General features: G+C 38.4%; 1 protein-coding gene across 50 annotated transcripts in view; it reads left to right on the top strand.

Annotated features, from left to right (window-relative positions):
- Nrxn3 (neurexin 3) overlaps positions 1-24,323 on the top strand; it is a 1,548,305-nt gene that overhangs the window by 1,359,374 nt on the left and 164,608 nt on the right. For all 50 annotated transcript variants that reach the window (XR_013106667.1, XR_013106666.1, XR_013106665.1 and 47 more), the window contains one exon: positions 22,937-23,108. Coding sequence is in view for 47 of the 50 variants with exons in the window: in XM_076921537.1 (XP_076777652.1) it covers positions 22,937-23,108 (172 nt within the window). In the remaining 3 variants the exon portion in view is untranslated. The remainder of the gene's footprint in view (positions 1-22,936; positions 23,109-24,323) is intronic.

Genomic DNA, 24,323 nt, shown 5'->3' with positions numbered 1-24,323 from the left:
GCCTGTAGGCTGACTAAAGTTTGGCTTATCTCCACTGGGTTCCACATGGTCATTCTGCTTTGGGCTGCAACTGGGATTGTCTCCAGGCTAGGATTAGGTTCAGATATTCTCAAGGCATGTTTACTCTCAGGTTCAAGCTAAAAATGCTGTGACTATCTAGGGCTTATTCTCTACATGGTGCATATCTATATTCCCCCCAAATGTTACAAATATAGGAAACATTTTTGGAATTTTACTTATTTTATATCCGCTACCATCCCATGAGCTAAAGAGGTTCTGTCATGGTGTAGCATGACCTGAGGAAAACATCGAAAGTCTATAGTTGATATTATTTATTAATTTGTTCATTCTCTCATTCATTCACTCATTCATTCATTCATTCATTCATTCATGTTTTTGAAACAGTCTAGTATGTAGCTCATGATGGCCTCAGACTTATGGGAATACTCATATCATAGCCTTAAAATGTTGTGATTATAGTCATATACCACCACAGGCAGCTTATTGATTACTCTTTAAAAATCAAGATATTTGTTCAAGAACAGGATGCTCCATACTTTGCCTAATCTCTGCAGAACATCAAGAGGCCATTTTGGCTCTAATAGCAACACACTTATAGTAATCCCTCAAGACTTTACTTGCATGTTTTCTAGATACCATATCTCAACTCTAGAGTCCATTGAGCTCCTGGTCACATAACACTCCCATTTGTTTCCAACTTCTACTTTGAATAGTCCTGACCACACATGGATGTTATTCTTTCTTTAATTTTGGTTAATTTATAAGTATCTCACCTAACTTTCTTTTCATTTTATTCTGTTCTCCCAATATCACTCTGGTACTTACACTCAAAGATTTCCCCCTCCCATACATTCTTAGTATATATTACTCCTCTTTATGCAAGCCACTGACTTACTAAGAAACTGTTAAGGACATAGTTCTATATCCATTCATGGAAGATCCATGTATCTGTTGAACAACCATCTGTGAATCAGCCTAACATGCAAATATGCCTTTGTTCTTCGTTTCAGCCTCAAAAAGATCACACAGACCTGTCTGATCAAGACACTTGTTTGCAAGTTTTATAATTTCTCCACTCTAGTCTTTTATCCTTCCTGCTTGGCAGCAATAGTCCCAAGAAGATGAGATTAGCTTAATGTGACAATTCTTCACGCAGTTGTATCAACCTCTTGCATACACTTAGATCAAGATCACAATGGCAAATGTTCATAAAGGCCAAGCAATTTATGTAAACTGCTGGATGTCCGCCATTTTGTGATTAGAGATAAGTGTTCTTTAATCCTAGGAGTTAACATGGCCTGCCATGTTGTGATCCAGCTTCTAATCCCTTTTACATGCATGGCATCCATGTAAGGGCATTGTGATCCAACTTCCAAACCCTTTGCCTGGATGGCATTCATGTGAGTGTATATTAGTCTTCATTTTGACTAAAAGACTTGGTATATTCCCTGACAGAGATTGGTAAAGGACTCTGAAAACTCTGGTAAGTTTCAAATCAGCTTATAGATCTCTGCTACAATGTCTCTAATAAGTCCTCTTCTACATCTATTGAAGTATGGGCCCTCCTCCACATCTCAGCAAAACTGCCAAAAATCACTCTGTTCTGAGGAAACAATAAGATTGTGCTCTTTTTAGAGTTGAGTCTACCTAGACCCTTGATCTGCTCCGGTCTTTCTATCTGTTCTGCAATCCCTGTTATAAGCTCCTTCATCTCTCTTTTATCTGCCTTATTAGCCCCTCACGTGTCTCCTCCCCATCTGCTCAGAACATGCTCAAAGATAACTGTACATGTTTATGTTTTTAGCTGTTTCACTCAAGGGTTTGCCACTGCTCACCAAGAGACTTGGTGTTTCTTCATGTGGCGCTCACGACATAACTTCACTTGACCACAACCTACCCTTTTCTTCCTCAACAGTGTATTCATTCTGACTTAACCAAACTGTCCACTGATCAGTCTTGAGTTTTGTAGTAATTGCATTTGGCATACTAGGAATGCTGCTTAGAAGTCTGTGTTTCTAACTCGTTTTGACTTAGTTCCTTTGTCAAAATCTGATATGTTCTTTGTGAACCAAACCATGCCTATCCACTTACATGAAGCCTTCTGTACTGACCCCCAAATGAATAACCAACTCCACCGACACCCTATCGAATGGTGTTCATCCCAAGATATCTTTTAGTGTTCATTCTAATGATTATTTTGTTCCCATCTTACATCTTATCTCATCAACTTAATTGCAAATGCATTTAGGACCTAGGCCATAGCCTATCCTTATATATTAAGACTCTCACACCTTGCTTTGTATTTTTTATGTCCAATTAATTTTTATCGATTTATGTAATACTTGACTAATAATAAATAATTATACTTTATGAGAACCAGCCTCAATATTTTGAAAATAACACCCAGCTCTGTATATTTGGGGGATGATCATCATTGAGATTTATATAAACCAAATTATCTTCATGAAAATCAAAAGAAAACAGCATTTACTTTTCACCTATTATATTAAAAATAACTGAAACATACACACACATATATAATAGTACATATGATAACTTTTAAATATTCACAAAGATCTAATTTTGGAAACATGTCTATTTATATAAAAACATATATGCTTTAAAAGTGACAACAGTTGTGCATTCAGGAGCTGAAAAATCAGCTTTGGCCTGGAATCTTAGAAGAGATTTTTGGATGCATATAGCATGAATTACATAGATAAATAAATAGATGGGTCTATTTTTGGCCCTGCCTTTGATTGACTAGGTGACTTAAGGAAGTTCATCAGAGTTTTTGCTGTTTGTCAAATTGAGATTCATGTACAATTGTGCAAAATATGTGTCGACTTCATTACCTCCCTCTAAGAGATTAATGAGATAATTTCCAAAGGGTGCTTTGATATTTTTCTGATAAAAGAAACAGACAAGTATGAAATGAAGCATTTTTTGCTTCTATGGAAGGTTTTAAAGAAAGTGAAAACAGCCTTTTAAAAATTATCAAAGTGAGAGCAGGAAAGGACATAGCCATGCATGTTTAAAATATAGTCAGCAGTTATTGCAGAGCACCTAATGATCTTCTCGTACAGGCACTGGGCATTGCAATTTACCTGCACTTATACATGTATTATCTCAGTGGCTCCTCCGAATTACTCTGTGAAATCCATTAGCAGGGTAGGTAGGCCCATTAGCACATTTGCAATAAGGAAAGCAATACTCAACCAGGTCTCAGGACTTGTCCAGTACTACTTGACTCTTCTGTGAAACAGCAGAGGGCCGTGGTTGCCTTTCTGGACTCAGCTCCACCTCCACACATTTTTCTTTTTACAGTTTTATTGATATTATAGGAGGCAGATAGGAACATTTCTTTTATATTCATCCATATGCTGTCCATGTTCAACAGTGATTTTAAATCCCATTTCTATTATAAAGCCTTCTACATTACTATGACTTAAGGGCAGTTCTTATATGACAGTTTTTGGTGACTTTTAATGTATTACTCCTTAAATATATTCCTCACATTTTACAGTGAGGCAAGTTTCCTGCTTTTTAAAAAATAGACCCTTAGAATTCAGCCCAGTTTTTACTTTTTGGTTGTTGTTATTGGTATTGTGGTACCAATACTTTTTTTATGAATTTTTGTTATTGTGGTTTTAGAGTTTCATTTTGTAGCCCTGGTGGCCCCCGAACCCTCCTATGTAGAACAGACTAGCCTTGAATATGCAGTGATCCTCCTGTGTTTGAGTCGTAAGGATTGCGGTTGTAGACATGTGTCATGATGCTCATCTCCAGTTTTCTTTTCCCTTAACAGATCTCTCTCTCTCTCTCTCTCTCTCTCTCTCTCTCTCTCTCTCTCTCTCTCTCTCTGAACCTCTGGAGGAACTGGATCTCTTGGGGCTGGAGTTACAGGTTGTGAGTCAACATATGTAGGTGTAGGAACAAAATTCTGGCCTGGCAATGGTGGCACACCCCTTTAATCCCAGCACTTGGGAGGCAGAGGCAGGCAGATTCCTGAGTTCAAGGCCATCCTGGCCTACAGAGTGTGTTTCAAGACAGTCAGGGTTACACAGAGAAACCCTGTCTAAAAAAAAACAATAAATAAATAAATAAATAAATGAATAAATAAATAAATAAAAGAAAGAAAGATCTGTTCCTATGCAAGAGCAGCAAGTGCTGGTTTAGTGTGGGGATGTAGGACATCACATTGAAGGGGAAAACCTTCCCTCTTGACAACAGAATTATTGGTATCAACAAACAGTATTTGCTTTTCTTTTTCTTTCTATTTAGCTCTGCCTGTTCAACTACTAGATCAGCTTTACTAGAAATTCAAGATGTAGGTAAAACAGTCAGTATCTTCAAGTGAATTTTTAAAAGCAGGTTAAGAGTATGGGTTTTCTGTGATGTCTCAGTTTGTTAACTAAATTACAGGTTGTACGGTTTGGCCAGCAACAGCTGACAGGCAACTCTGTCTGAACAAATCACATCTTCCAAATGGCCCGTGCACTTTAGTTTCATTAGAGGCAGTGGTATGATTATTGTCTGGGTCATCACAGTAAATATGGTGATTATATGCATCCCTCAGGACTTGGAGTTGACAGCATAGTTGGACTGCATGAAGGAGTTTTGTGCTAGTTCCCACACATAAATGACATCAGAGAAGACTTCCAGGCCCCTGAGGAAGGAGACAGAAATCTACAGTATGAAGTTCTACTGCCCTGCTGAATTTTAACAATCAAAATTGTCATGTCCTTTGCTCTTAAGTCATCTTTAATATTCTGTTCTCTAACAAGATATCTATTGCACATTGCTAGGCCATTTTCGACAATTAGAACAAAAGACTGGTAGCTACTAACTGTTTCCATATGTCCCAATGACTACAAAGTGAGCAGTTTCAAGTTGTCAGGCATAAACCCAGATTCAAGCAACATATCCTCTTTAGATGTCACTCCACATCATCGTTCCTGGAGGCATGCTGTGCTAGAAAAATTGCCTATAGAGGATTTAGTAAAGTTTCTGCTATGTTAATGATGGCATGATCTCCTCACTATGAGATAGCCTCCAGCCCCTCAAAGGAAATGACGAGGGCATCATGTGTACTTTTCTGCCATCTTTTATCTGCTGGATAAGATTGGGTGAAGTTATTGTGTATGTGTAATGAAAATACTGTCTTTCTCTCTTCCAGTTCCCAGGTTTTTCTCTCTGATCCGAGGTATCTCTGTCTGCTTCATCTTTGCAGAGGCAATGAGAAATGGGAAAAAGACTGATTTGTGGTCAGGTCCAGGTCTCACCTCAGAAGCATTCCCTGTCAGACACCATAAGCAATAAAGTTTGCTAGCCCTTTGGTTTGTGACTATCTCTTAGCTGGCTTGAAATTCACCATGGAGAGGGCTGTGATTCATTGGCCCACTTAAACCTCTGTGTGGCAGAGTAGCAATTTTGTTTCTCAGGCTCTTATATTGCAATGAACATTTTTATTTATTTGACAGTCTGTTACATAACTAAAATATTTTTTCAATATCATTCCTACTCAATATTAAATGGTAGTGCTAGAGCAATGACCTACATTAAATTTTACTTGATGGTTAAAGCCATACAGATATATGAACGTAGAGAACTAAAAGTGTGTTTGCATGTAATTTATAAGTACTATCTTATTCCAAACGGTTAGCCATCAGGCCACTTTCAATTAATAGGTTTTATTATCATTATCTTTGCTAGTATTTATTATTCTTATTGTTATTGGCTTACAGTAGATTTCCTGTTGCTCTATTTCTAAGTCTATGAGAAGGTGGCTACCACCCATCAGACTGTAGGAAGATGTTTATTTAAAGGCAATCTTTCTTCTAAGACTAACAGGGAAGACTGTCCTGTTGAGCTTCAGTTTATTGTCTTGCTTGTTCCTTGACTATTTGCATCTATTGTATTGCTAGTCTCTTAACCTAGTACTGACCTTAATACTTGCATGTAATTAAAATGCTATGAAAGCAAAAAGGAGAAGGGGGATGGGATAGGGTGTTTCTAGGGAGGGGAGATGGGGAAAAGGGATGACATCTGAAATGCAAATAAATAAAATATCCAATAAAAAATGGAAAACAAAACAAAACAAAAGATGCTCTGAAATCTTGAATGGATCCAGGGAGGAACCAGCAATTGCATCATTATTTCTGTGGCAGACTCATTAGAGGCAAACATGATCTTTATGATCCAGGCTATATCATCTATCCCACCATTTCAAAGGGATAGTAAGTTCATTGAACACATGCTAGGTTCCTGCATACATATTTCTATCATTTTACCAGCTTTACATGGTAGATAACATTCTCCCAACACTGAAGATGAAAGCACTGATTCCCATAGACTCTATGTAAAATATGGTCAAGAACACAAGACAGAGAAGTTTCATAGTCAGATCAACTTTATTCACAAGATTAAGATCAATGTAGTACATTAAGAGATAAATAAACCCAAGAAACTTTAAGGAGGAAATCTGGTAATACAAGTTATTTAAATTAAATAGAACATTCAAAAAGTGTGTGTTTCTTCATTTCTTTTGAGTCCTGTGCTGCTTCTAATCTTTGTTATTGTTGTTGTTGTTGATGATGATGATGTTTCTATTGTTTAAAAGAGCTACTCTTCTTTACTATATCAAAAAGAAGTTGGGTAAATTTTGATGAAAGGGAAACACAAGTCACCCTTTGTCTTACCTAAGAAGTAGGGTATGATGAGGGCTGTGGCTAACAGAACTTACCCCTTTCTCTCTTTGTCAGTTCTGGCTCATTAAACTACAGAATTATTAGCCTGACATTTGAAAATTTACTCTTCTTTACGCAACAAAGCTTAATGTGTATAGCTGGGTGGCAAAACCTAAAGAAGTCTAAGCGAGTGAACCACAAATTCTAGGCAAGTCTGAGCTACATGGGTGAACTCCTCCCTACAGATGTACACTCACACGTGTCTAAGAAATCAACAGTTTCAGAGAGACTTTCTGATTTTTATTTTAAATATTAGAAATTCCTTCACATGAAAAGTATGTAGTGGCTGTCTTAAAATCTAACACTTGTGAAGGCTTAACAAACCAATCAGCGCCACATTTATTAAGTTATTATGTTATACAAAGCAACTAATAAGTATTCACTGAGGGAAAAATGATTAATATCTATTACTCTTACAATAATTCTTCTTTCCAGATTCAAAACCATTGTGTCTTGTACCTGTCAGTGATAGACATGACTTCCTGTCTTTCACAGCATGGAGTTACATGCACTTTGCTATAAATGTCCTGTTCATTTGTTCTGTAGTCTGAGGAGGGGAAGATGGCATGGCCCATCCATTGGTAATCAAGCCAGAAGTTTATCTTCTGGTCTAAGAAATATGTCTCCCATGTGGCTAGCTTTCTAAGATGTTTCTTTCTAGATATGTGACTGAAGAGACACCCTTAAAGTCCACACACAGCAATCCTCAGAGTGGTGACAATCTGAAACAGCCCCATATCCGACACCTGGGATTAAAATGAAAACATATTCTTATTTCTATGTTTTTTTAAAGAAACAAAAATTCCAAATTTGTCAGTACATTTATGGTCATTCAATCTTCTTGCCAGTGTCTTTATTACTATTTCCTATGCCATTATGTCTTCCCTTTATTCTGGATATAATTCCTATATCCATGAACTCCCAGAAACCACTGTACATGGATACAACAATTTAGTAATACTAAATCACACACATTTACTGAAACAATGATGCTGTACTATCTCTGTATGATCGCTGGTCTTCTGACCAGGGATAGTGTTTGATAAATCACAAACTATAGCCCATCTAAGGAGTCACAGCTGTTCTCTAAGAGACATTTTTACTGCAGAAAGCAAGGGCATCCATGGGTTCACTTGGGGAATAACAGACTTTATTTATATAGATTTTGAATCTATACCTTCTAGGTCTCATAAATGTAATTGTGCTATCATGGAGGAAACATTTGCTGAGGGCTGCAGGGAAGGCCCTTTGGGTAGGAGAGAAATAGTCTTTAAGGTTTAGACAGTTGATAAAGTTTAGAAAATTCTATCTCTGTGTTTTGCTACAATGAGCCTAAGAGTCTGTGTGCCTTACATCTGGGTATTTCAGTTTAGCCAATTTTAGTGAGTTTTTAGAATACAGATCACCTGCTTAATTTGTAAGAATCTTTTACGCTGAGCATATTCTGTTCAACAATAAAGAACAGGAATCGTATCCTAACACCCACATCAAAGTGGGATATAGTCCCATACGTGGAAGGAAAATGAGCTTCAGTTTTAGTAAGAGATCCTATAGAATAAACAAAACAAAAGAAAAAAAAAAAAAAAAAAGCCAGGGAATTATAGCTGACGGCAGTGAATGCCCTCTTCTATGCACTGAATTTTACTTCCAAATGAAAAGTTTTAAGATCTAGCCTTCTCCTCCTCACCTTTAACTCCTCAACTACTTCTGTCTAAAGACGTTTTATAATGTTGGTCAGCTTTGTCTGCTATGGACTGTGTATCTTGGATAATAAATGCTTATTCCTCCCAGTTCTGGAGGCAAAATCAATTTTAATTTCTGAGAGAGGCCCATTTCATGATTAGCACATGTTTGGCTCCTTGCTGTGTCCTTACTATAGCACGGCAAAAAGGTCACTGCTCTTTTTACAAGGTACCACTCATCTGACCTAATTGCCTTTAGTACCTTCTTCTCCAAGTTCTACCACAGAGTTTGGGGATTTAGCATATAATTTGAGGGGAAAAAAAACAAAACAATTTATGTCTAAAAAAATGTATGTATGCAGACTTTTTTTTTTTTCTTGCTTCATCGAATCCCCTGAAAATAGCAGAGAATTTTCTCACCTAAAAGGTATGTAATGAATATTTATTTCCAGATCCTGGAATATTTATTACCAGTACTACATGGACATAATAAACACACACACAAATACACACACACACACAAACAAACACACCAATTCTGGGACTTCTGTGCTTGGTTGTTTGTTTTGTGCTCATTATTTTGTGATGATATATTTGGCTTACTGCAAACATTGTTTTCGTTTTTCTATTCTTTTTCTTCATCTTCTTCACCATTCAACTTGCCCCTGAATGTACAGTGAATGAGCAATTAGAATTGATCAAAGTCTTCTTGTCAGTAAGCCAAAGTCTAGTTTGCACCCTAGAAGGATCAGCAATGCCTGGTGTATTTATTTAGTTTCTGTCAAAGTGTTCTGAGCAGTATCTGATCATTATACTTTTGCTGGCAAAATTTTTAGGACTTCAGTTGGAATCTAGTACAAATAAAGAATCAGAGTAGTTTAAAAGTCTTGGTAAAGGATTTACCTAAGGTAAATCCTTAGAAAGGAGCTCATCCTTTCTAAGTCCATAGAGCAAGTTCTTAAGAAGCATAAGCCTGCTGGTGAATATGCCAAGAGCTCATTGGCAGACTATGAGAAGTATGTTTTCACCTGTAGCCCCCTGAGAGGCACAGTGCACATCTCATTTTAAAAAGCTCTCTCCTAAAACAAACATACTAAAAAAAAATTGGACCATAGTTGGAGATAACCATGGTGTAGTTTCTGAACTAGACTGTTGCTGCAGGCCAATGCAGAGGTGCCTTCACTGTTATTATGTTTCATCTGAACATTTACTGATCTTTATATGTATATATACACATGGATGAATATGTATATAGTATATATGTATATATGTGTATATTTACATATATATGTATGTTCAGTAAATATTCAGATGAAATTATATGTATGGGAAAGGAAGTAGAAAATAAAAGACATTTTCTTCCCTTAAAATTTTCATGGTGGGTCTACAGAGAAAACAGTTTTCTTAAAAACCATCATTGAGGAGCTAGAGAGGTCTCAATGATGAAAAGCATTCACTGTTCAAATATAAAGACCAGGATTTGTGTCACAGCATCCACATCCAACCAAGATGTAGTCCCACACAGGCCAAAACTCACGAGCTTCAGTTTTAGCAAGAGATCCTGCAGGGGAAAAGGGCAGAAGTGGTAGAGGAGGAGAGAGAATGCCCTCTTTAGCCTCCATGCACGTATGCATGTATCCCTTCCTCATATACACACATTCTGTGCACCTTACAGACTTATATGTACAACATTTAAATGAATCTATAAGAATATTTCATTTCACCATTCATTGCATACTGGAAGATAAAACCTAGGTAATCGAAGATGGCTTTCTGAGGGCATCCTTATGGATCTGCTTTTATCATTATGAGGCATGATATCTGGGCTGAAAGGAATTATTTGCAAAGAAATATCTCTTTTACTCCTTCAAGAGTGTACCCCATTCTGCTTTGAGCTGGGCAAAGCTTAGAAAATCTATTCTGACTTTGGGCTGTTATATAATCCCTGAACCCCGACTGCCTTCAACAGAGCTTCCATAGCCTCTAGATCACCTCACTTTTGGCTTACCTAGAGCCCAATGGCTTGTTCTAAGTCTAGGACTGTGATACATTTACATTTTGGGGAGGACTCACTCAGCAGTGAAAGCTCAGGATGCTGCTATTTGGGGAATGTGCAAGGGCTAGATTATAACTGGATTAAGTCTACTCTTTGATAGAAAAAGTACCTATTTTCTCTTATGTCATTCTGGGGTTACATAAAATGGATCAGAGGATGGAGCATTTGGATTTGTCAAATGCACACACACACACACACACACACACACACACACACACACACACCTGTACCCAAGCACAGACACAAATAAATGTTTAGCTCTTCTGGCAGTGTTTCTTGACCTTTTGAATGCAATTGCTTCTCATCTTGATACTAATGAAAAAAATTATAAGATACTCATAAAGGAGAGGGAGAAGAAAGACTGTGCTGTTTCAATGCCACTGAAAAATGCTTGCTGAACTATGTGGTTTCACTGTAAACTCCATGGATAATTGTGTACTTGATACTGGGGCTTACTTCCTGAGAGCTCATGGAGCAAACCACGTTAGAGAAATAATGGTGCCTTGTTCTCCTAGGGGCATCTCTTCATCTTACTGAAACAGAGACTATGGTAGGAAGACTAAGTTCAAGTAAACTGAAATTAGGAGACATAGGCCTTGATTTTTTTTTTTTTTTTCACAAGAACACACATGGGGGAAAGGGTTATTGAATGAAGAGTATTTATTCTTCAAAGTTTTCTGGTTCAATTCCAAAGACCAAAATACTACTGTTCCAGGATCTGATACCCTCTCCTGTACCAGGGACTGTTGTGTTGCAGTGCTCCCATTATTATGGTACACAGACATGCACACAGGCAAAACATCCATACACACAAAAAAATAAAATTTAAAAAATGCTAAAAAAAAGTTCATATTACTCTGAACTGATTTCTAACGGCTGTAATAGACTTCTAAACACATATAAGTCATCTCCTGAGACATGTTTTAAGTCCTGGATCTGGGCCACTTTCACCCATCCCACCACGGCAACGGGAAAGCATTTTCCCTTTCGTATTTCTGTCTGGGGTTCACATCACTCTCACCTGCAGACGCTTTGATTTTTTTTTTTTTTTTTTTATTTATTTATTTTTTTTTTTTAGTGGAGGTCGGTGTACTGCTACTTCCTGACGTCCTTCGGTTGTTTAAATTTCATCTTTTTTCTTCTCTCTGTTGCTTTTTTAAGGGGGAGGGGTCGCTGGGTATAATTCACAATCAAACTTTCGAATTAGAAATGCTGATCTGACCCAGCAGGGAATGTTACAGTGGGGATATTTGACAAACACGATGACCATAAAATATCACCTGGATAAAATGCATAGCTGTAGTCCTATCTCCAGAACACCCCTCCCCCACAAAGTCCTTGTGTGCAGACAAGTGGTACTGATAGATGAGCATCTCCTGGCTGTTTTGTTTACAATAACTAGGAAAGAAAAAATGAGCCCTTATTTTAGTGTGCTCATTCCAAGATGATAGTCCTGTGGATTCCGCTTGCAGGTAGACTGGGTGAGCTCTGTTATGCACCATTTTTCAAGTGTCCTGGAGATGCACTGAGGGCCTGGAGACTGAGCTATTCATTGTGTTGCAATGCTATTGTAGTCTCCCATTTCATCTAATATAAAAAACCAAAATCGTAACATCTAAGTGATGTGTGTTGTCTTACAGAGTCTCAAGCCTTTACCATGTACCAGTCACTCTTATAGGACTAAATCTATATCCCGGAAGTAACACTATATCATTATGATTTATAATAAGTTACAACTTTGCCCTATCTCTTCCATTACCAGACTATTACTAGCTATTCTCCTCTTTTGCCAGAAGCCTCTAATTTATTTCTCTGCATCCACAGCTGACTGCCTTCAAACAGTGTTAGGTTGAATGGCTTTTAGTGTCTAGACCACCCTCTGTGGGACTTGAGGCAGATTAGTTTCATGCTTAATTGGTGGATTTTTTATATATCATGTCTCCTCTTATTAGCACTGTACTCTATCTGCCAGATTATAGTTATGAAGGAGATTTGTGGTATACTGATTATCAACATGCCTGATCTCAATGAGACAGGAACTGCCCCCCACCCCCGTGCTAAGTTCTATGACATGACTATATAACGTGTGACTAGGGATCAGGTAATAAGAAAAAGCCTAGGATTCATTGGGAGCCAGTCCCTTAAGGCTCAGGTTAAGCTCTCTATGTTGGATGGAATCCCATGTCTGATTGCTCTGCTAAGTGTAGTGCAGTTCGGGGATCCTTAGAAGCACCTGGGTTAATTTTTCTGGAGAAATGGAACTCTGGGCCTGAAGCACAACCTTTCTTGCTCTAGCCAGTAACTTCTTATTTCTGTATGCCACATTTCCAGCATTTTCTCCAGCTGTCCCTGTCAAAAGTAAAAAGGAAAAGGGGATGAATTGGGTCAGTGGAGAACAAACTGGGTCAGTCTACAAAGATCTGGAATGCTTTAATGAATAGGTATGATACATCTTCTCCATTTGACCCTTCCACACACATTTGTGTCCTTTGGAACACTTAAACACAACCTGGTGGTCAAAATAAGAGTAAAAACAAAGACCTAGAAGCTATGTCAATAGAGGATCAGAGCGTGAACAGAGTCAAATGGGCCTATAGATCACGTGACTCTATAGCAGCTACTCAGCTCTGCTGCTGTGGTACAAAGGCATCCAGGGAAATACGGTAAAGGGGGACATTAATGACGATAACTATGTCCCAATAAAACTTTATTTATATGTCTCTTCTCTTCCCCATGTTCTCTCCCACCCAGTTCCCTCCAGCGGTACAAAGGCATCCAGGGAAATACGGTAAAGGGGGACATTAATGACGATAACTATGTCCCAATAAAACTTTATTTATATGTCTCTTCTCTTCCCCATGTTCTCTCCCACCCAGTTCCCTCCATCTACCACCACCCATGTATATTTTCTTTTCCCTACTCATTGATATTTAAGCATCCTATTTCAGAAGCTATCTCTTACTGTGATGCCTGCCTTTCCCCCCTTTCCCCTAACTGTGTTGTCTTGTCTAGATTTAATAGAAGAAGGTTCACCTGGTCCTACTGAAACTTGATACTAAGATGGGTGGCTATCCATAGGAAGCCTCCCCTTTTCTGTGGAGAAAAGGAGGGAGGAATAGAGTGAGAGGAGGTGAGAGGGAGGGAGTGGGAGGAGAGAAGGGGGAAGCTTTGATGGAGATATAAAGTAAATAAATAAATTACTTTTTAAAAATGTATTTAACAAAAGAAAAAGCAATTAGATTAACAGCCTAGTCTGCTGATCTGCCATCTAGGTTCATGCATCTCCTCTAATTTTGAATATTTCTTCCTCACACAAATTTTTGAAAAAACTGCAACAATCTACACTATTTTCTAGTGGGTTTTCATACTGAATCTCAATTCTTAATGTATATACCAGGATTTTTTTTCCTCAGCTAGAAAATGGTATAGTTTCTATTGGGGATTTATCCATGGGAGTGGCTGAGAATGTCTTTCTTATTAGAGAAAGCGTGTGTGGCTGGTGTTTATATTTATAAAAGTCCATTCACCTTCAGACTATACTGTTAGCACAGCTATCACTTATAAGTGAAGTAAATAAGAAAAGCCTTTGGAGAGTCACTAAAGGTTTCTATTCAACCCCAGAGTGAGTCGTGAGAGGTAATAAGTGTTTGCTGACCTCCTTACAAAAAGAACCTTCTGCTCATCTCCAACTGGCCCAGAATGTGTGCTTCCAAGGGAGAATTTCTCCCATGCACTTTACTCAGAGCTGGTTATGCATCTTGGGGGAGAAAATAAGTCTAAAACTACCCAGTTTGAAGTGAGTCATCAAGGGTTGGCAAGGACTTGAGACTAACAGATGATATTATTGTGCTAGGGGAGATGTACTGAGATTTTTTTTTAGATAGTTAACTGCAGACAGCAGTGAGTTAGTAGACTTAAAAAGATCATGTAGGAGAATTAGCACAGGTGTAATGAAGAATTAGAACGGGTATAAAATATTCATACCAGTGCTTCGTTATGTGAAATTGTATTTCAAAGTTGATAGCTATTTGACCAACATGTAGGCTAGGAGAAGAGCCAGATATTATTAACAAGCTTATTGCTTACCTTATACTCTGGGCCTCTGCAGTCAAGCATGAATGTATATGTGAGTATGTTTGGATGTATGCTTTGTGTGTGTGGTGTGTGTGTGTGTATGTGTGTGTGTGTGTGTGTGTGTGTGTGTGTAGTAATTGAAGCCATGTATGAATAACATATAGATTTTTGTAGATGTGAGCTCCTATTTTAGTTTTTAAATAATACTAGCATTGAGATATTGAGACACATAATCCTTCCTGGTATATTATTGAATGTGTAGCAACAGTTTTGGCCTGAATTCACTCAAAGCAAGTAGCACAAAGCTCTATGTATGACAGCTAAAACATATATGCTCTTGGGAACAAAACCAGCCTCAAGTTAACTAGAATCCAAGCAGAAGCAATCCACAAAGGTATGGAAAGCAGTCCCCAGACTTACACAAGCATCTATGTCACCATGCTGTATTGCTCAGATATCATCAAGCCCCAGCTCAAAGTTTCTGATTCAGAAGATCTTCTGTCAGACCAACCTTTAAAATTCTGTTTTGTCAGGGGATGCCGATTGGTATGTAGATATAAAACAAGGTTCTCTAGGAGAGTTCTCAGTGCTTTGAAATGTGTTTCCTAATTTTGCTATCTATAATTCTGTATCAGGGTGAGCAGAGAGTGTGAGGTTTGAGAGCTTGGGTAAGACTGCAGGAGACGCTAGCTGTATGTTGGGTTTCTATGAGCCCTGCCTTCCCATCTGACACTTAATTCCTGCCAGGAGACTGCACCAGCTCTTAGCAAAACATTGGACTTTCTACAGAAATGAACATCTACTGTTGTCCTGTGTTTAAACCATACTACCAAATGAGCCAGTCGCTGAGAAGCCGAGATTCAGAGAGATGTGGAGGACACAGTGACTCTGGTTGCTACTTGTTAGCAGTGATGATTAGAATTGTGGTTGTGTCTTCTTTCTCGTTTATTTGGACCAATTGCTCTCCTGTTTCTTGACTCTTTTCAGGTCAGAGTTCCTACTGTCTTTAGCCATCCTCCCTTTCTCCCTCCCCTCTCTCTCTCTGTCTGTCTCTGTCTCTATCTATCTTTTAAATTTTTGCTTAGTGTTAGAGATGGAGCTGTCTTAAGCTATTTATCAGTCTTATCTTCCTTGGACCTCTGTTAGTATTTCAGATTGCACATTTAATCCTCTTTAATTGATTGACCTTCTGTAAGCAGGCATCAGCAGGACACTAGCTAAAAGCACATATGTAATCAGGAAGAAAGGTTGCTCCATAACTTTCTGGAGCAGGTACAGAGGTCACTGCAACCTACACAGATTTAGGAAAACGGAATTCGTTTTTTATAGCATTTAACATAAATTTTTTTGAGGACTCTTGGTAAAGATTCTGGAGTCAATTGTGACTGAGGTATAGTCACTCCAAATAAAGCAGCATCCACAATGGATGACCAGTGCTTGTGGTTCATCTGTTACCAGTAAGACCATTTCTCATCCAGTTATCCTCAAAGACATCATCAGTCATCACTCCCCATGCCCTACCACTAACATCACCAACATTATCATCATTAACAGCATTATCATCAGTCTTTGTAGTGCCAACCCTTTTCAGATGTCCCCTGATTTTATCTATTTCAATCAGTATACATCATTTAACTAAGATGTTACTACGTCTATGCCATATGCTCTTCACTTTTATGAAGGTAACTTGAACATTGGAGAGTTGAGAGATCTACCCAATGTTGCATGGGAAAGACAATGTGGAGCCTCAAAAAAGGTCTCCATTTTTATGAATCTACATCAGCCACTTCTTTTACAACCCAGAGCAGATACTTTCTTCTTCCCTGACCCTTCTACTGTACCCTCATTCAAGCTTCTCAAGGGAGTGGGTGGAGGACATTTTCAGAAGGTAGCAATGACAGCCCACACTCTCATGGCTGGGATCTTGTGAGTTGAGTGGCTCTCAAAGGGTTGTTTCTCTCTGTGAGATTTCTTGAAGAAGATACTCAGTTTCTTCCATTCCAACAAACTTTCAAGAAGAATGTACCACCACCCACAGAGAGTGTATCCTCAGTGCTTCTTAACTAATAGTGGTCTTTGGTATAGCAAAAGATCATCTTATTAAAAAAAAAAAGTAAGCTAATGATCTTCCCAGAAAGACAGACACAGCAAATCTTCATACTGTGTTCTACTGACTACAGAATATTTTATTCCAAAGAAAATTAATGATATTCTCCCTTAACTGAAATTACATAGTGAATCAGGTAAGTTATACCCCATCATCTCATGTGTTTGCACATTGACTTTATAAACAAAATGAAAATATATGTTTGCTTTTACTGTACAAAGTCTGACCATATTCATAATGATCAATTTTAGATGATACCATTCAAATTCTGTTTAGACTCTAGTGGCAAAGACAAGCATTTTAAAATTCACAACCACATACTGTAATTCATCATCCATTTAATAATCATTTACTGAACTCTGGTAAAAATTTTTATATTCAAAGAGTCTTAATTACTAGGTTCCTTGAATAAAAAAATAGATAACATGGCTGACATTGAAGTGAACATTAATTAATATTATACAGCAAGAATAACTTTTTATATAAATTTAGTCACTTATTATAGAGTGGCATTTTAGTCAGCAAGAAATAGTGTATAGAAATGTAGTCCATAACATTGTATCACTTGGTGACATTCTTGGTGATATCATTCCTATGGGCAGTATAAGCCCACTGTGTAAAGTTTATATATTGACTATATCACGTAGGTACATTCTGCTCAGAACACATTGGTGTCATGAAGAGACATGACTAAAATAGGATTTCAACACATAATACATGGAACAGACACGTGCTTCAGTAAAACATCCATGAGTTCAAGTTAGACAAACTTAGATTTTGGCCTTAAACACTGTTCTTGTCATATATATTCAGTAGCATGGAATTATGAGAAATTAGAAGAAAATCTCACTCAAAAATATATACTGAGTATTCAAGTTGTGACAATCATGCAGCAGTGATACCCTAAACACTCTGTGCTCAAAGCCATGACCATTCAATTTGGTGCCATTCTCACTCAGTGACCCAAAATGACAAAGCAGCCACTACTAAGAACTTGCTGGAGTTAGTCATTCACAGCAGTGGGAGGAGACTGGCAAGGCTCATGCCAGAATTTTTATGTGTGACTCAACAATGACAATTACTGGACCCTGGACTCCTGGGTCTATCCATCACAAAGAGATGCAAAAGGTTGCCCTCACTATGAGCCTGTAATTAGGAGAACTGGAAAAGTAGGGGGAGCAGAGCCATGAACTACTTTGTGTAGAGAAAGTGGACAGGAGTCTTACCAAGGCCTCGTTGTACACAGGCACCAATGCATCGTCTACACATTGCTTTCACTGTGTTATTGTCCAATGTAGGAAGCCGCGGTTAGCGGTGATACATCCGCCATTCCAAGATGGCGCGGACATCGTGTCCTCCCCACTAGTAAACAACTAACTGCGCAGGTGCAAAGGCAAAAAAGCACGCCAAAGTCACTGGCCAATCCCAAGGCATAATATTGGGTGATGAGTGAACAGCCAATCAAAAGTGAACACACACCACTCTAGGGCATAAATAGCAGTGCCATTCCCGAGGTTCCCCCCTTCCGCAGTCTTCACTTCTGCTGATACAAGATTAAAGCCTCGCTGTGGTAACCACCCGAACACTGCCTCTCGTGTCTCTCTTCCACCAGCGAAAGGGGACACGGCGCGCGGAACAGTCCAATGCTATAGAAACAATTCTAAGATGCCTAACAGTGATACCATGGAGAAATGTTTCAGTGCACATCTCCCAGGCACACATATGAGAATCGCCGCTACTTTGTTTCTGTCAGCTGAAATTTTCTGAAGTAGGGAATGGGACATTCTGTCTTCCCCAGAGGCACTGTGGAGCAAATGGAGAGTATACCATGGGAGAGCTCTTTCTTCATTCTTGATTTTTTTTTCTCTTGTCCCTGTATATTTCTCCTAAATTCTGACCCAAGAGCTTGCCGCATTCCTGGGGTTATGTCGGCCATATTAGTCATAATATGACAAGTTGAGGGTCAAGTAGCTGGATCTGGGCTCATTTGAGGAACAAAGTGGGCTGATAAATAGCCAGTATTGATAAATAATGGCTTGCTGACCTTAGATAGGCAGATGCTCCTGTATCATTCAGAATTTCTCCTGAATGCCCTTGAAGATGATCGGTAATGTCTTCTGATTTACCACTCCTCTTTGTTTTTAATATCAAGGAAGAACACAGATTGAAATGATTGCCTTGGCAGCAACTTCAGTCATTATGGGTGTGGAGTTATTAAAATTTATTGCTGTGTTGTTTCTGGAACTACATTTTGCTTATGTTCAAGAGGTTTATAAGAGGCACCAAGGAAAGTGGATAGAAAGCAACTACCAAATTGTGACAGGAAATCAACCCTGAAAAACAGTTCTGTTTGCCAAAATTTACATATATTTTTACAATAGATTGTGATGGGCAATGCCTGCCAAACCGGTCAGTCCTTAGCTCACACCACTACTTTCAATTATACTAACAAGAAGAGAAAGGACTGACATATTGCAGGCTGAAAGTATGCAAAGCCATGTGGCAGATGCGTCACATGTAATCCACACAACAGTCTTCAGAGACAGAAATTTGTCTTTCCTTCTTATTATAAGCCCCTTTAAAAATAAGAGACAAAGGTCATACATTTTTAGGAGCCAGTGCTGTTATTTTACTGTACTGTGCTAAAACCCATTCATGGTCATCCTACTGAATTCTCTAACAATGACAGATAATTTGTTTTTATGGGCAAATGACTTACTATGCAGTCTCTTCTGATTCCATCCATTCCTCTTATTTTTATATATTTGTTCTATTATATGGGCTGTTGGGATGGCTCAGTTAATAGAGTACTTGCCTTATAGGCCTGGATGTAATGCCTAGCATCCATGTAAAAAGCCAGCCATAGTAGCATATTTCTGTAACCACAGTGATTGGGAGGCAAAAGGGACTAACATCTCTGGTGCCCACCAGCCAGTAAATATAGCCTGATTGATAACCTCCAGGCCAATGAGGGGCTCTGTATCAAAGAAAATAGCTGAGGCTGTCTTCTAGCTTCTACACTCTGAGAACACACCTAAATGCACACATATGCACACATACACATTAGTAAAAGAGAGAAATAAGTACAACAGGATTTATCACATGAGCAATATTATTCATTGTAATAGTCCTTTGAAGAATGTTAAAGGAAGCTTCTTGCCCCACAGTGCATTATTTTAAAAAACTGGGTTCAGAATAGTTAAGTAAGCTGCCTCAAGGTCAGGGGGGAATGATGCGAAGCTAATGTGTTTATCCTCCACTTCATTCCTTCTGTAGACACATGGACCACAGGCGTTTATTTTTTCATGGAAGCTGCATATTATATATTCAAGCCTGGGCAACTATATGGGTATTTGCCACAAGGCTTCCATGACCACTAATGAACTGAAACTAAGCAGTTAGCCATGGATTATAATGCCACCGTGGTCCCATGACAAATTACAAGGAGGTGATGATAATGAAATCTTATGACTGCAAATAAAGAGAGCACATCTGAGGTCTAGCACAGCTACATTTACCTCTGTGGGAAGCAAAGAGAAACATCTGAGTGAGGGTCTACATTGCACTTGACAATGTGCTAACAGGACTAAGAAGACCTTTTAAAAATCCAGATTCTAGTGGCAAATGTGTGACACCTAAGGACCAAATATTTATTCTGACAGAGATTAAAATTTTTTTCCTGAATCTATTATGGATCTTGCAGAAAATCCTCCCAAGAATATATCTTGTTGGTCAACTAACTCAATGAGCCAGAATTGTCCTTTGCCTCCTGTCATTGAAAGCTTCATAGCACTAAGATCTCTGTTCCATTTAGAACACTAAATACTGTTCTCCATCTATGATTAACTAGTGACTCAGAGGTGAACTGAATCACTGCAGGCTTTTTCATGCATACAGGATTTATGTAGTAGTTTCTCATGGAAAAAACACAGTGCAATAAACAGCCTACATTTGTAGGGTGGGCAGAGGAGTAATGGCTTCAGTTGTGGTTTCTTAACTCATCCAGTTCTGTCATTTTGTAAGCGTACGATGATTCAGGCTTTTATAGCCTTGCTTATTTTTCTATGAGGGCATGAACACCCACCTACTCATTCATTCCCACTTCCTTAAAAAATGAATAATGAATGCCACCTCTCTGATACAGAGCACATAAGTAATGTCATTTCCAAATTCCCCGAGGAGCAAATAAATCGGATGAAATGAATCATATTATTTATTATGGGCATGAACATTGCAACAAAGACCCTATCATCATATTCCCCTTTCCATACATAATTCTCCATGCTAAGTATATTGTTTAACATAGACAAACAAAACCAATCAAAACAAATCCAAGATCATAATGATACCAATAAACAGAGGTTTTGGAATTGAGTCTGCTTAGTTAACATGTTGGCGGCATTGGTACACTTTTTGTAGGTTTTAAAAAATGAGAAATGCAGGCAACAGTGCATATCCCAGAGCATGCTCTTTGAACACAAAGGAAGCAACAATGCCCATCCTGGATCTGCTTTCATGAGTGCTGAAAATGAGGCATCAGTCGGTCTACATCATTCATTTCAAAGATAAGGACTTTTGGGTACTGTTTTTTTTTTTTTTTTTTTTTTTTTTTTTTTTTTAAATATTTTTTCTCAATCAGCTTTGAGATGCATCTACATAGTAAGAGACAAAAAAAGATAAATATCAAGTTGAGGGAAACATACTTCCTGGGAAATTAAATGAACTGTACCAAAAATTATGAAAACCAGTGTCTACCCCACAAGAAATCCTAATTTATAATACTGGGTATTAATATTACCTTTATATATTGAATAAATGGATGGATGGATAAATGGGTGGCTGGCTGACTCAATACATATGGATGGATGGATGGATGGATGGATGGATGGATGGATGGAGTGAAAAGATGGATGCATAGGTAGGTGGGTAGGTGTAAGGATAGATAAATACTAAATCTGAGCATCCATAAATATTTTCTAGAACTTAAATAATATGGATTCTGATCTTTAAGTACACCATTCTTCCTTTCTCCATTTCCCTTTCCTTGTTCTTCCCCCTTCTACTTCTCAAACAAACAAATAGTAGATAAAATAAAGCTGATGAAAAAAAAGTTCTATGACTCAGCCTTGGGAATGTCAGAATGACAACTAAATTTTATTACCATCAAGTACCCAGCTGATAGCCAATAGGCTAGACAATTACAGAAGAGAGCAAAACAGTCTCCTTCTCTCTTACCCTATCCCTTCTGATACTCCACAGAGCTGTTATGCTTTTCTAGACGGTTAAAGAAGCTGATTGTATCTGACCAGGAAAGCCGCTTTCATTTTATTTTATTTCATCATGAATACCAGTTCCAATGCTTAGTCATAACCAATTATTAATGGGACGAGGAAGAGTTTTAATAGCATTGTTGTGTACAGCTCAGTGTTTCCTGGCATTTCCCCGGAGATGGATGATCTCATCTCCACCCCCATTGTTGTCTCCACCGTCTTCATGCTCATTGCCATAATGATCCTCTTCTAGAGGCCATTGCAATTTCCCTGTCCCCAAAGTCATCTTGAGCTATTGATGTCGCCTTGTACTGTATAGCATAAGTGACAGAATGAATATTTTATCTCTAGATTAACTGAACAATAGGGCTACAAATCTGGGAAGTCACCAGGTCTGAAAAACTCCTGCTCAGTTTCATTGTCTTTTGCTCAAAGTACCATTTGAGTGTGCTTCAGAACTGCAGAAAATATCATCAGGGATTCTCTGCCATTGACTCATAACCTTTCGTTACCCCTCCCCTTCCTTGGCAGTGACTTACCCCAAAATGTGCATGCAAGCTAATAGTATTTCTTTGATCCTAAATCCAAATTGTGAAATACTTCAGGATTCAGTGTAGTATTAACACCTCTTGGGAGACAAAAACCAATCCATCTCATAGAAATGAACTTTTTATTACCCTGTCTCACTGTTGGGAAATTCTGCCACAGTAGCATCAATATTGATCAAAGGCCATTGAATGGTGTAACTTCTACTGTGTAGCCAGTGAGAACATTTTGTGTGGCTTTATTCTATTTTTTTTTTTTTTTGTTATGTTCAGGATGAAAGCCTGTGGAGAAATATTGGATAGTATTATTAACTTCCTCCTGACAGCTCCCTCTGGGCAGCTACAAGTTTATTGCTAGTTGGAGGGTGAACTTTAAAGGGAGTAAACCCTGTAGTCAGTGGCAATCATGCCCTTTGTGTTTCTTTATTACAGGAACAAGGGAAAATAGGAGTTGTCTTCAATATTGGCACGGTTGACATCTCCATCAAAGAAGAGAGAACCCCTGTCAACGATGGCAAATACCATGTGGTGCGTTTCACCAGGAATGGGGGCAATGCCACACTTCAGGTGGACAACTGGCCAGTCAATGAACATTATCCTACAGGTAACATCTTCCCTTTGGCCTCCCAGGATCACCAATTTTTGATATTATTTACCATGATTATCATCAGATTGTAGGCAAAGAATACATCTATGATTTTTTTTTTTGTCTGAGAAAAAATTTACTTCTTTAGGATTAGAGCAGCGTAGGAACCTTCTGGAGACTTAGTAAGTATGCATTGAACGTTTTGTTTTTTGCAAACTTTAAAACCAATGCTTCCTGACTGGTTCATACTGAAGATAAATATCACAAGGTTTCTAGAGGAAAGAAGGGCCGTCAACTTTGTTGTGGAGGATTGTCGATAATCACAGGATGCTGAATGTTATATCTGGCCTGTGTGGTGCTAGGTTGTTAGGTGTGGTTGAAGGGACAGATGGCAAGAGGTGGCAGCAAGAATATACCAGCAAGTTTATTAAACTTTAATTCATGAGCATTAACTCAGGGGAGCAATGAAAAAAAACCAAGGGTAGAGTTTCCTTATTTATTTGAATTAGCCAAGTACTTTTCCCTCACTCCCACTAAGTCTGTGTTGCTCTTTAGAGTCTGGTCCTAGCAGTGATTTTTCCTAGGAATCACGCTGGCATGGGAGATGGAGGGGCTAATCATGCATTTAAATTTCACAGTCCTGGAATCTGTAGCAGCAAACTCCCAGAGCCAGATGGCGAATCAAGGGCAGGGAGGGAGGAGATTGACTTCTTTAAAAGGACTCATCCAAATAGTCCCTTAGCTTTCTCTCTCATCTCTCAAGTCTCCCACCAAGAATCCCAAACCCTGGCCATAAAAGTACCAAAAAGTAAACTTAAATACCCAACAAGAGACTCTTACTCCATAATTGTGGTGCAGCCTAATGGAGAGATGATGGAAAATAGCTCAGGAGATTGCACTTGTCACTAACGTGAATGAAATGCATGTGGAACTCACTGTCTGATGCTCAAAATGCCCCAATTTTGGCCTCTATTTTCTCTCCCTTCCTCAACAGTGAGATGAAAATGGTGATAAAGAAGCCTAAATTCCATTTCCAATATTCTGGGCATTTTGGTTATAATTAATTATCATACATAAAAGAAATATTCACAGTAAACTCATATACTTGTGGCCCAAGACATTTTCTCAATAGCTTAAAGGCAATGATTGCAATTTTATGCTTTGAATCAGTATTACATTTCTAAAACGCCAATCAATAGTGTAAGTGTATACTGCTCGTCTCTTCCGTTATAT

Source organism: Arvicanthis niloticus, chromosome 23 (genome assembly GCF_011762505.2).
Source record: "Arvicanthis niloticus isolate mArvNil1 chromosome 23, mArvNil1.pat.X, whole genome shotgun sequence".
Lineage (NCBI taxonomy): Eukaryota > Metazoa > Chordata > Mammalia > Rodentia > Muridae > Arvicanthis > Arvicanthis niloticus.
Note: the sequence above shows the minus strand (reverse complement) of the source record. Positions and strands in the feature narration are given on the sequence as shown.